This window comes from Puma concolor, chromosome C1 (assembly GCF_028749965.1).
Source record: "Puma concolor isolate L17-30 chromosome C1, mPumCon1.1.hap2, whole genome shotgun sequence".
NCBI lineage: Eukaryota > Metazoa > Chordata > Mammalia > Carnivora > Felidae > Puma > Puma concolor.
The window spans coordinates 143064408-143077833 of NC_141674.1; the positions used below are offsets into that span (position 1 = coordinate 143064408).

At 39.6% G+C, this 13426-nt stretch overlaps 1 protein-coding gene across 27 annotated transcripts in view; it reads right to left on the reverse strand.

The window, feature by feature from the left end:
* The window catches only part of NEB (nebulin), a 214535-nt gene that overhangs the window by 62760 nt on the left and 138349 nt on the right, over window positions 1–13426 (reverse strand). For all 27 annotated transcript variants that reach the window (XM_086718585.1, XM_086718590.1, XM_086718583.1 and 24 more), the window contains 13 exons: window positions 13203–13310; window positions 12476–12583; window positions 12262–12375; window positions 11641–11838; window positions 11154–11258; window positions 10355–10459; window positions 10153–10257; window positions 6650–6757; window positions 4588–4701; window positions 4093–4290; window positions 3679–3783; window positions 2689–2793; window positions 934–1041 (listed from right to left, as the gene is read on the reverse strand). In XM_086718585.1, the coding sequence (XP_086574711.1) occupies window positions 934–1041; window positions 2689–2793; window positions 3679–3783; window positions 4093–4290; window positions 4588–4701; window positions 6650–6757; window positions 10153–10257; window positions 10355–10459; window positions 11154–11258; window positions 11641–11838; window positions 12262–12375; window positions 12476–12583; window positions 13203–13310 (1581 nt within the window). The remainder of the gene's footprint in view (window positions 1–933; window positions 1042–2688; window positions 2794–3678; window positions 3784–4092; window positions 4291–4587; window positions 4702–6649; window positions 6758–10152; window positions 10258–10354; window positions 10460–11153; window positions 11259–11640; window positions 11839–12261; window positions 12376–12475; window positions 12584–13202; window positions 13311–13426) is intronic.

Consider the following 13426-nt stretch of genomic DNA (forward strand, 5'->3'; position numbering starts at 1 on the left):
CATAAACGTGGCATCTTGAAGTCAGGCTGTGAAGAGGTCAAGATACTCCTATCCCTAGTAGAAAAGGGAAAGGAGTTTCTCTGACTGTGACCTTTTAAATAGTCTGTCTTGGGGTGCCTGGGTGGCTCAGTAGGTTGAACATCCTATTCTTGGTTTTGGCTCAGGTCATGATCCTAGGGTTGTGGGATTGAGCCCTATATCAGGCTCTGTACTGAGTGTGGAGTCTGCTTGAAATTCTCTCTCTCTCTCTCTCTCTCTCTCTCTCCCTCTGCCCCTCTACCCCTCTATCCCGCTTATGCTCACTCTCTAATAAAAACTATAAATAAATAAAAATAAATAAATAAATACACAAGTCTGTCTTTAAAGGGAGCTACAGGAGTAGGAACAGTGTTTGAAATGTTAAAAACTAAATTACTTTTAACATTCAATATAGGAGAGTAACATTAAAGGGTGAGACAAACGTAGCATCACACCAGGTAATACAGAATAGGGATATTAAATACATGAGTGGAATCCAGTTTCTCTTCTGAATTCCAACAGCAATTTCTAGCTCTAGCTCTTAAGTGAAGTCTTTTATGATTATGTGCCTTGCCTTCGTCACCTTGGTTTTAAGTTTTTTAGGCAGAGAGAGTAAGTTGGCTTTCTTCATTGTATCTTGTAAATATTGCTCCAGAAAGTACCCCTTGCTTGCTTGGTATAAGGACCTTGCCAGCCAAGAGGAAGACAGACTATGTACTATTTTGGTTTTTTCTTTGTTTTGCTTTTTAACTCATGTGAATGGAACAGCATTTATAAATGACAAGGTCAGGCTGAGATATATGCCCAAGCCTTCTAGATACATGCCCAAGTGGCTTCTAGAGAGGCCAGTGGCCTGGCCCTCTGGGTTGCATCTTGGACTTCTGCTGGGCCCTGTATTGGGTTCTAACTACTCACCTCACTCTGGAGCTTGTATGCATGGAGGGCCCGATCCAGATCCACAGTTTTCGTTGTTGGAGCCACTTTGCCTCTGACACTGTGCACATAGTCATGGTGGTAAACAGCCTGTGTGCAGAGAGGAGAAGGGTCAGCTGATTCAGACTGCAGCAGCCTTGTTGAAAAGAAGTAAATGGAAACCCAAGTCTCTCTTAAAAAATGAGAAAAAGCTAGCCTGCTTCCCTTTGCCTAGGGGACTCTATCTGATCTATTATTGTGTCTTATTAATAGGATCACAACCAGTGTGTGCTCCCCACACTGAGAGAGAAGTAGAACAGATGGCTCAGGCTTAGGAAGAGGAAGAGTGGGTATTTTACCACTATAAGTTTCAAAATAATAGGGTTTTTTTCCCTTTGCATTTTTTCTTTTTCTTTCTTTTTTAAATTTAAATCCAAGTTAGTTAACATATAGTGCAATAATGATTTCAGGAGTAGAATTTAGTGATTCATCACTTATATATAACACCCAGTGCTCATCCCAACAAGTGCCCTCCTTAATGCCCATCGCCCATTTAGCCCATCCCTCCACCCAACGCCCCTCCAGCAACCCTCAGTTTGTTCTCTGTGTTTAAGAGTCTCTTATAACTTGCCTCCATCTCTGTTTTTATCTTATTTTTGCCTTCCTTCCTCTATGTTCACCTGTTTTGTTTCCTAAATCCCACATTTGAGTGAAATCTTATGATATTTCTCTTTCTCTGACTTATTTTGTTTAGCATAATACATTCTAGTGCCATCTCCATTGTTGTAAATGGCAAGATTTCATTCTCTTTGATCACTGAGTCATATTACATTGTATATATGTACTACATATTCTTTACCCATTCATTAGTTGATAGACATTTGGGCTCTTTCCATAATTTGGTTATTGTTAATAGTGCTGCTATAAACATTGGGGTACATCTGCCCCTATGAATCAGCACTCCTGTATCCTTTGGATAAATACCTAGTAGTGCAATTGCTGGATCATAGGATGGTTCTATTTTTAATTTTTTGAGGAACCTCCACACTGTTTTCCAGAGTGGCTGCACCAGTTTGCATTCCCACCAACAGCGCAAAAGAGATCCTCTCTTTCCACATACTCGCCAACATCTTATGTTTCCTGAGTTGTTAATGTTAGCCATTCTGACAGGTGTGAGGGAGTCAAAAGAATAGGTTTTAACATTCTAACTCACTGGTGGGATTTGACATTTACTTATTGACCTGGGAGGTTAGTTGAAGATAAGAAAGAACAGCTTTGTGCTGGGTTCATCTGCTGTTTTTCAGGCGTAATGGATATACGTGGTGTACCCATAAGGATGCCTAGGCTCAGAGGGATTAGGGCTTTTCCCAAGCCTCACGAAGGATGTGTGGTAGTGACTGTCCACATCTCTGACTTCAGAGTTTTCTCCCTCCTCACCCTAGTGTCATTTGCTCTAATTTATTAGAATTCTTAGACAGTGAGACAGAGCTGTTGCTCTTGACACAAGGATACAAGAAGCAACTTCGGACACTCTAAAACACCAAGTATTTAGTAGACTTAGATCCCTTACAACTCCTCACTGGGAACTGATTGAACACATCAGGTTTCAGAGAACAAGAGCAGAGCTGTAAGTACTTTCTAAGGTACTAACTCTGGTTTCCCAGTTAGAAAAGACCACTTTTTTTTTTTTTTTTGCCACTTCTGCTTGAGTGGCAGTCTGTCTTTACTACTGTCCACACTACTTCCCCATGCACCTACATCACTTAGTTGTTTCCCACTTTTGACAGCCTGCACGTAGAGTGGAGTATCAGTGACCAACTTGTAGTCATTCCTCGTCTTCTGCGCATGAGCTTTGTACTTGATCTGTCAAGAGAAGAAAATAAACCTGTGTTAGACCATTCACTGTATCAGAAATTGCTGGTTTTCACAGAGGGTTTGATTGCTTTTAACTTTTTTCCCCCAAGTTTATTTATTTTGAGCAAGCGAGAGAGAGAGAGAGAGAGAGAGAGAGAGAGCACAAGTTGGGGAGGGGTGGAGAGAGAGGGAGAGAGAAAGAATCCCAAGGAGACTCCACACTGTCAGTGCAGAGCCTGATGTGGGGCTCGAACTCACAAACCACAAGATCATGACCTGAGCAGAAGTTGGACACTTAAATGACTGAGCCACCCAGGTGCCCCAATGTTTAATTTCATTAGCACTTATTCAACTGACCAGGATGCATTTGAATTTTATGACAGTCTGTGTAATCAATGTTTATAGTCCTATAGAGCTTCCAGAGCCTTCTAGCAGGCTTGACAGCTGCTCTTCTAGGAACATTGGAGCTTTTTAACTAAAATCTTGATTACACTGTTAATTTGCCTAGCAAATCCTCTTTTTATAAATAGATCCTGTCTATAGCACCACAAACTCCTAACAAATGAGATTTTCCTAATATGCAAATCATGTGCTCAGTATTTGAAATAGTCCAAATGTAGAGAGAAGAAAAGAGCCAGGGGTCCCTTCTCCACAAGAAGACAGTGGGACAGCTTGACTGCAGTGTTTCATTGGAAAGCTACAGGCATTCCTGTGCAATGGCCATTCTCTGCTCCTTAGCATCTTTCTCCAGCTCAGCCATCCTCAACACCACTTACGACATAGCTGGTCTGTGACAATGTCCATAACTCTCCCCCGACTTATACTATGTAGAAAAGGAAACATACTTTAAAAAAAAAGCCAAAAAACAAAAAAAAAAAAACAAGGCAAACTCACATCATTACGTAGATCATAAGCATGTTTGGCATGAAGAATTTCAGGAGTGTCCCAGATGTAGCAGCCAATGCCTTTTAGCCAGTTGAGGTCATCTTTGTATACAATCTAAAGGATTGCAGCAGACAGAAGGAATCAGACCAAAAAAAAAAAAAAAAAAAAAAAAACCTGATCATAACTTTAACACCCTCTGGACCCAGGATGACTTTATGGAGTGACAATCAAAAGGCATTACGCTGTGAGGCTGAGGGTACCATGGAAACATGGGCACACAGAGCCCTGCTTCCAGGGACAGACCCATAGGTATGTAGGAAAGCGATAGTGGAAGAAGGCTGAGGGGAAGCAACAGGGAGTCTGCTTCTCCTCAGGATGGGATGTGGAGCCAGGGAAGGGGACCTTCATAAGCAATGGGCTTACGTCGCTGATCTGATCTGTGACTTTTCTGACGTGGCTGTTGACTTGCAAGTCAGGGTGGCAAATCCACTCATGGAGGTGTAGGCGGTAATCAATCTCACTGACTTTCTTCTGAGAATCCTTAGCAGTAACCATCTCCACCATGTCAGGCACGATGTGGATTTTCATCTTGTTCTTTTCATAAACTGATTTGTATAGGCGCTATGAAGATAAAATAACATGCCAATTATACGGGAAATTGTGCAAGGTATCCTGGCAATATGTGCCTTTCTTATATACCAGAGAAGTCAGGGTAACCAACTTACAGCAATCAGATGGGATCTGGAATTTTCTGACACTTCCTACAGATCCATGGGGGTGGGGGAAGCAGAAATAACACTTCCCTTCTTCACATATGCACAGTCAGTGCCATGTGCATTAATAGGAAATGTTCTGATCTATGATAGATGGCTATATTACTTGGCTTTGATTTGAAGGAAGGTCTTTGGGATTACTTACATCAATGTTAAACTTGCCGACTCTGAGACACCGTGCTGTATTTGGATCATCTTCGACGCTTTTTGGTAAAGTATAAAGAGCTTTGAATTTTTCATATTCTTCTCGATATTTGATCTACAGAGAGAAAGTACAAAGGGAGAAAAAGTTTTGGAGAGTAATGGATTTATATTGCTAAAGAGTACGGGACATAATAGGAAGGGCCCAACCCTGAGATCCAGCCAACGTGGGGTCACCACTTCTCTGGGCTCGTCTCCTCATCTTTGCATAGAGGTGGACATACAGCACTAGTGCCTGCCACAGGGTGACCCTGAGAATTACATAAAACTATACCTGACAGTACTCTGTAAACTGCAGAGAGGTATAAACTTTTAGTTACTGTTTTAAAAATGCCCATACCGGGATGCTTGGGTGGCTCAGTTGGTTAAGTGTCTGACTCTTGATTTCAGCTGAGGCCATGATCTCATGGTTTGTGAGTTCAGGCACCATGTCGGGCTCTGCTCTGACAGCACAGGGACTGCTTGGGATTCTCTCTCTTTCTCTCTCTCTGCCCCTCCCCCACTCACATGCATGCATGCACATGTGCTCTCTCTCTCAAAATGAGTAAACGTCAAAAAAAAATAAAATAAAATATAAAAATGCCTGTACCAATACTTCTGCTACTACAATTAATTCATTTTAAAGATTATGTAATTTTTAAATAATCTCTTTCATGATACTTGGATTTTCTCAACCATGAATGAAAGATGAAAAATGTGCTCAGTTCTTTGTTTTTAGTAATTGACAAGCCTGATGCTTAAGAGACATAGTCCTTGAATTTCAGTTTTTATGAGGTTTCCCAAAAATACACTGTAACCAGTTTCTATGGGAAAACCAACTTTTAATTCTTAAGACATATTGCCTATGAATTAATGCTCCATGATTACATGAACTAGGAGGTAAGGCCCTTACAGAAATGAAGATCCAATCTCCTAGCACATGATAAAATTTCTCTCATAAATCAAAGGCCCACAACTTAGTAAAACAAAAACAAAAACAAAACAAAAAAAGGAAGATGGATTATTTGTGTAAGAATTGCAGTGAAGCCCTTTGCTGACTGGAAACCAACAAAAATTCCCAACAGAATTTTCCAGAACATTAATTCACATGCTTCTTACATCTAAACCATTCCTCAGTTATAAAGAAGATAGTATTCAAAGGCACCTTTTTTTTTTTTTAAGCTACTGTTGAAATCTTTCTTTTAAGGGATTAATTTCTCTGTGTCCCACCTTGTTCCAAAAACAAGTTGCTGAAAATTCTGCTTCTATAACTTTTTTTATGACTAAAGGAGCAAATATCTGCTGAGCTTTTCAGTTCTATCTACAAAACCTCTCTTTCTAAATGAAGTTTGCTCCTTTGGGTTAGTCTGTTTGCAGTCTTCCAAACAGACTTGGGTCTGAGAAAATCACATATATTCGTTTTTCTTTCAGGTAAAAATTAAATTCCATATATTATCTAACAAAGTCCTTTCCTAATTACACATCTCTAGGTCCCATGAGAAGGTAGTGAAATCAATTTACTGGGTCATTAGCACTTAAATGAATAGAACAGAATCGAAATGATCAGAGTGCATTGTTTTTAGTGTAGCAATATGCTCTCTTCTGTAAAATATTTATGTCAGAAGGAACTCATGTAAACTTCAGGTGTGTGTGTGTCTGTGTGTGTGCACACGTGTGTGTATGTATTTGCATGCTGGCTTACAATATCAAATCAATTTCTCACTGTGGGTCATGGTAAAAAAAAAGGTATGAGAAATAATGATCTAAAATGCTATGTACAATGTTCACAATTAAGTGGTAAAAGTCTCTAGAAGAGGCTTACTTAAGTTTTAAGAACACTTTAGGCATAAAGGGTTCAAAAGACTAAAGATCTAAATAGATCATGTAATTTAGGATTATCTTTTACAATATACATAACATACAACATAATCCATATGACACAACCAGAAAGATTCTAGGAGCAGAGAACTGCTCCTAGGGGAAGGCAGATGGTGGGGGGAAGGCTATCACATTTGTATTTGACTTACATTGCTGGCCAGATGCTTCTGGTTCTTGGCATGTGTCAGGGACATAGTGCTGGTAGGCAGGATATAGCTGGTGGCTTTCACTCTATCCCAGGCCTCCTTGTACAGGTTCTGTAGGGGTTAAAAATCATCTTGTGAATACAGAAAGATGCATTCTTGTTGGCTCTTGAGGAGGGGATCTTTCCTGTATTTGTCCTTCTCAGAGACTCCTTACCAACCTCTAGATCTTCACCTTCAGTAGGATCCACGTACCCCTACATGAATAACAGGTCTAATGCCATGACTATAATTTCACAGTCCATTATTTTGTTCTCTACCATAGTACTTATCACAGTTTGGCAGTTATCATGGGGTGATAAAGAACTTTTCTATATCTTGAATGCAGTGGTGGACACGTGACTATGCATTTGTAAAGCGATAGTATTATACACCACAAAGAGTGAAATTTACTCTATATAAATTAAAACAAAATTTTTGATGTTATATTCATTCTCCATCGGTCTAGGAATTCCTGGAGGATGAAAACCATTAACTTAAAATCTATTTATCCTTTGCTACTTTTTGGTAGCTGAGAGCCCCCAAAATATTTCCACTCCTAGGTATTTATTCACTCAAGGGAAATGAAAACTTACCTCTACACAAAAACCTATACACAAATGTATACAGCAGCTTTATTCACAATTGTTAAAAACTAGAAAGAACTCAGATGTCCTTTAAGCCTGGACGGATAAACAAATTGTGGTACATCCATGGAATGGTATTAAAAGAATAAACTACCAGTTTATATAGCAATGTGTGTAGTACATAAATGCATTTTGCTAAGAGAAAGAAGCCAGACCTGATGGCTACATAATTCTTAATTCCATTTACATAACATTCTGCAAAAAGGTTAAAAAAATTTTTTTTCTTTTAACAAGTGCAGAAAATGCCTCTGTGGATGTCAAGGGAGAAAAGAGGGGAAGCAAGAGGGAAATTTTGAGGTGATAGAGAAGTTTTCTGTATCTTGACTGTGGTGGCGAATACAAGACTCCGTGCCTTGCTAAAAGCCATAGTACTACATACCACAAAGGGTAATTTACAGTATGTAAATTAAAACACAGAAGCAACCAGAATGGGGGACAGGACTAAATTAGGGTAAAAACTCTAACAAATAAGTCTAATTGTGTTACAAATGTGTAACAAACTACACTGGAGGAAGTGAGAAAGAAAACTAATTTATTTTGGAAAATGGTATTTTGTCTGTAACCAAAATAACCACACAAAATACTGCACTCTAGTTATTAAATTTGTTTCCCACAGGAATATGAGTTAGCAGTTGTGAAAACGTTTTATGTGCCTGTAAGAGTTGAACAAATAAGTACATGTATTGTAGGTGATGAGAGTTGGGCTTTCTGGAAAAATTAAAAAAAAGACAAACACAAGTTGGAAAAATAAGAAAAGGTAGAAGGCTAGAATGAACTCTGTGGTGTAGAGTTATATTGGAGACATCAGTAGGAACTCATGTTTTAAAACACAGATATGGTTAGGTAAGTATAGAATACAGATATGTATGCATATGTGGGTTAGTATACATATATTTCTAAGCTCTGTCCCCATAGGAGTCCTAGTAGCAAATGAGCACACCTAGTATTTTGATCTTGGTTTTGAAATGCCATTCTCTAATAAATAAACTAGGGCTCCTTAGAGAGGTGGGTCTAGAACAGGGGAAATACAAGATGAGCATGTTGTGGTGCCAGAAAGTAAGGAAGTGCTGGAAAACAATGATGGAGTATGTCAAGGCCTTATAGGAGACACCTTGAAAGAGCCCCCAGTGGTCAAAGGTAAAATAATTAGAGCAAGAAAATAAATAACATTATAGACTACATCCTATGGAATAAAATAAATATCCATGAGTCCATACTGATACAAATAAAAGAAACAAATGGTAGGAAGGAAGAGTTGTTTCTTACAGAATTCCAACTAATAAATGTAGAAAGGATGAAGGAAACAGAAAATCACTAACAGGCATATTCCATAGCAATAATTGTTTCAGGCAAGATCCATCAATAGATACTAAAATATGTGAGAGAAAGTTTGAGGAAAAACAGGATATGTGCATAGTTCCAAGTATCTCCTCCATGATATTTCTTCATAACAAAGGGGAAAAGAGTAACCTTACAGTGGAAAAGCTCAGCAGACAGTGACCTAGCCAAGTTACCAAGGTCAACATCACCAGTTATTGATGTCATGTGCCACCTGCCATGATGCACTGAGAGAAGCACATCACTTTTGTGTTATGCTCGCCAGAACTGCACATTATTGATCTAATCATAAGTCATCATGTAAAACCAAATTGAGGGACATTCTACAAAATAACTGGTCAGTATTCTTCAAAAGCGTCACAATCAGAAAAAGACAAGGACGAACTGAGAAATGATCAGATTGGAGGAGGCTAAAGAGTCACGACAACTAAATGCAATGTGGGATGATGGACTGGCATCTGAAACAGAAAAGCACACTAGTGGGAAAACCCTGGTGAAAAGTGGATGAAGTCTGTAATCAACACTGCAACAATGTTAATATTTTAGTTTTGATAATTGTATTACAGAGAAAAATATGCTGGAATTCTCTGTACTATTTGTGCAACTTTTTTGTAAATCTAAAATTATTTCAAAATGAAGTTTGGGGACGCTTGGGTGGCTCAGTTGGTTGAGAGTCCGGCTTCGGCTCAGGTCATGATCTCACGGTCAGTGAGTTCGAGCCCTGCGTCGGGCTCTGTGTTGGCAGCTCAGAGCCTGGAGCCTGCTTCGGATTCTGTGTCCCCCTCTCTCTCTGCCCCTCCCCCACTCATGCTCTGTCTCTCTCTGTCTCAGAAATAAACATTAAAAAATTTTTTTTTTTTTGGGGCGCCTGGGTGGCGCAGTCGGTTAAGCGTCCGACTTCAGCCAGGTCACGATCTCATGGTCCGTGAGTTCGAGCCCCGCGTCGGGCTCTGGGCTGATGGCTCAGAGCCTGGAGCCTGTTTCCGATTCTGTGTCTCCCTCTCTCTCTGCCCCTCCCCCGTTCATGCTCTGTCTCTGTCTGTCCCATAAATAAATAAAAACGTTGAAAAAAAAAAAATTAAAAAAAAAAATTTTTTTTTTTTTAAATGAAGTTTAAAAAATGCTTGTTGAATTAACCAGTTCAGGGGAGGAAAAAGAATATGTTTGCAGGCTGTAAGCCACTGGCCACCAGAGAAGTCAGGGAAGGACAAGTCCAGGGTCAATGTAGCATAACTTGAACTGCACTTGCCTGCAATAAGGAAGGAGCTCCTAAATTTGTGTCAACTGCATGAAATGGTGCAATATTTAAAGTGGGGCTTATTTAATTGTAACTAGGACTACTGATGAGATAGAGTAGGAATTTGAAGGTTCATGAAAAAAAACTGGAAAAACTTTTGGGGGTAAGGTGTCTATCCCAACTATTCCCTTATTGTCTCTAAAGGAGAAAAAGAGAACTCAAATACAAAGATGAGAAAAAGAACTCACACTGCTATAAAGATTCTTCAGGTTCTTGGTTCTGTCGTAATCCACTGTTTCTAGAACTGTTGTATATTTGTCCTTAATCTGATGATAATTTTCTTTATATTTCACCTACACACAAAAAAGATGAGTTATTCTTTTCTGCTGTTTGAAAATACATAAAGACAGTAATGGCTTGTCCTGGAAGAGTAGTACAAGGAAGACGCACCTCACTGGCATTAATGCCGCTTTGAAGGGCAGTCATGTAAAGTGGTGTATCTGTGACCAGGTTATAATTCTGTAGATTATCTTTACCTGCTGCCGTGTATTGTAGCTGTAAAGAAAAACAAGTGAGCAGAAATGGTAAAATTTCAGCATTCACAGTTTGTGCCAATTTAGATGAGCCTTTATTTCTGGGTTTCTGCTTTCATACTAACATAGAGGCTGTCATTCTATATTCCTGCCAACATCATTTGGCTGTCAAAACTAATAGTTTGTCTTCACCAACAGTGGAGTTTGGCTCTTTGCCAGGTCCTCTTCTTTTTGCCTTTTCCATGCATGTACCCCAACCCTGACTACAGTCCCACAGCCTCGACCTTCCATTAACCTGCCCTATCAGAGCCCAAACATATGCTGGACAATTTTCCAGATACCTACTTTTTACTTCAGAACTTATCTACTTAAGGTCAAAGCATGCATTTGCATCTTACTCTCTGCAAGTTAACCTCATCAACTTCAGGACAGATGCTTGAGAGTTAGTTCACTAGGAAACACCTCCCAGGTAACTTTTTCTTATAAACATCAAATGCTTAAGCCACAGGAGATACTAAAACTGAGAAGGTCCAACACAAGAGGAGGTCACCAGGAGAGGTTCTACTGGGCAGGGATCCTTTGGTTTCCTTGGATCATGCACTGTTAAAGCAGATTTCTCCGCCTGGGCACAGGGATGGCCTAGTTGTCACCCACGGAGAGCATTACAAAGTCCACGGATTCAGAGTGAGCCAGTCCTTCTAGGAAGATGCGCGCACCTGACTCTGGAGATCATAGGCTTTCTTGGCATGGAGGATCTGAGGTGTATCCCAAACGTAGCATCCAATGCCTTTCAGCCAGTTCAAGTCATCCTTATACACATTCTGCAAGAAAGAAGGGGTGATGAAAAGTGGCAAGTGCTAACTGAACTTAGAATTGCATTTTGATAATTTCCTATCAGCTGTTGGCTGTGCTCAGTGGTCATAGAGTGGGCCTCTCAACAGCTGGAGGTCGTTAATGCCCCGACCTAAAGAAACTCAGGAGGAGAGCAACAGCTAAATCAAATCTGGTATAAAAACAGATTAAATATCTAACATAGGTGTCACAGGACTCAGAGGGGACTCTTACACCAAAAAGTGGTTACCTGTGCCACCATGTTTAAAAAAAAAAAACCAGCCATAATACAGGGACAATTAGAGCATTGAAGGCCTAGGCAGGGTTGGGTGAAGCCTGTAACCAAGTCAAGCTTCAGAAAGGACATCATACATCACTCAAGATCTCTTGGGCATTTCGGGCCCGTATAACGTTGGGTTCCTCCGGAAGAGATGTCCACTGGTGGAAGTAGTGTCGATACTCCAGGTCACTGAGGATGTACTGGCATTTTTTAGCCAGCACGTGATTCATCATATCGTTGGGGATATGAACATTGGCTTTGGTGTCCTCATAATCTCTTCTGTAGTTCAACTAAAGAATAGTATTTTTTAAAGACAAAAAGAAGAAAGGAATTAAAGTGTGAATTATTCAGATTGATCTCTCTTAGAGTCTAATCTCTACCATAGATCAGTACCTTTAGAATAAACAAAGATTTAAAAAATTATACTTTAATATATTCTTCTTTTTCAGTTTCCCATCCTTTTATAATAGAGGGGTAGTTACCTTGTCGTTTTCTCCTTTTTCCAAACAGCTACCTCACTGTGTGTTTGGTAGTGGAGGAGGAAGGAAGGGGAGGAGGCCCATAGCTGTCAAAGGTACACAAGGCTAACTGGCAGGGGTGGGGACTCATTCCTCACACCCCATGCCCCTCTCAACCAAAGAACAGATTACAAACAGGCAGACTAATAGTACACTTAAGGGTACAAATCCTCCACTAAGGTGAGTTTTGCTTACCGCACTCCTCATCTTTTGGAAATCCAGACAGTGAACCACACCAGGGAACTCACTGATTTCTTTTCCAGCCAGATAATGACCCTTCTGCTTCTCATATGTCTCTTTGTATTTAAGCTGTGAAGTAGGTACAACATTGAGAATCACTGGGATTTTCTAACCAGCTTCCCAATCAAGAAAGACTCTGAAACCTATGAGAGGAAACAGTACTACTGACCTCACTGTTCACGTAGTCGGCATGCTTAGCTCCAACAATGGGAATATAGCGTTCATCCAAGGTATAGCCATAGGCCTTGGTTCCTTCCCATGCCCCTTTATACAGTATCTAGAACAAAGAAATGTGTGTCAACAAGTTTGTATTCAACTTCCTTCAGATATTGCTAAAAAGAAAATGGTAAAACCAAGGTAAAATATTTATGTTTAAAGGCAAAGCTTACGTCTTTATTTAGAGCCATGATCATGTCTACCTAAGAACAGGGCAGAGTCTTCTGGCTTATTGCAAATTAAATCTACAGACACTGAGGCATTTTATAACAGAGTTTAACTAAGTTCTAATAAAAGTGAAAAATAAATTTTCACATAGGGAGAGAATCACCAAAGATTGCTGTACCAAAGAGCTGGTACAGCACTTGTGACATTATTATCTATTTCTTTGGATGTCTGTCCCTCTCATTTGCATGGGCTTGTGAAGGAAGGACTTGTCTTTATTGAGCTTTAGCTCCTTAGTGCCTCCTACCGTCCCTGGCACATCACAGGAGCTCAAAAATACTGGCTGAACAGATACTACTTCTAATAAACAAGACTAGTTATTTCTAATAAACAAGACTACATACAATAAAAATAATAGATCTTATATGTTCAGTTGTTCACAAAATCAGCCAAGGATATGAATACTGACAAGAGCTTAAAATTAAGAACTGAGTTGTAAATTGCATAAAACTTACGGTACTATAGAGTTTTCCCATGTCTTTGGAGTGGGTGATATGTGGTGTATCTGGAGAAAATGTATATTTGCCCTTTATTTCTTTATTAAATGTTTCTTTATACTTTATCTAAGGAGAAAACAAGACAAAACAAAACAAAGCCTTTAGTTACTGTAAATGTGTATTTAAAGTTTCATGGGTTCTACCTAGCAAGATAATAATCAGTCTACATTTAGAGGTTAAAA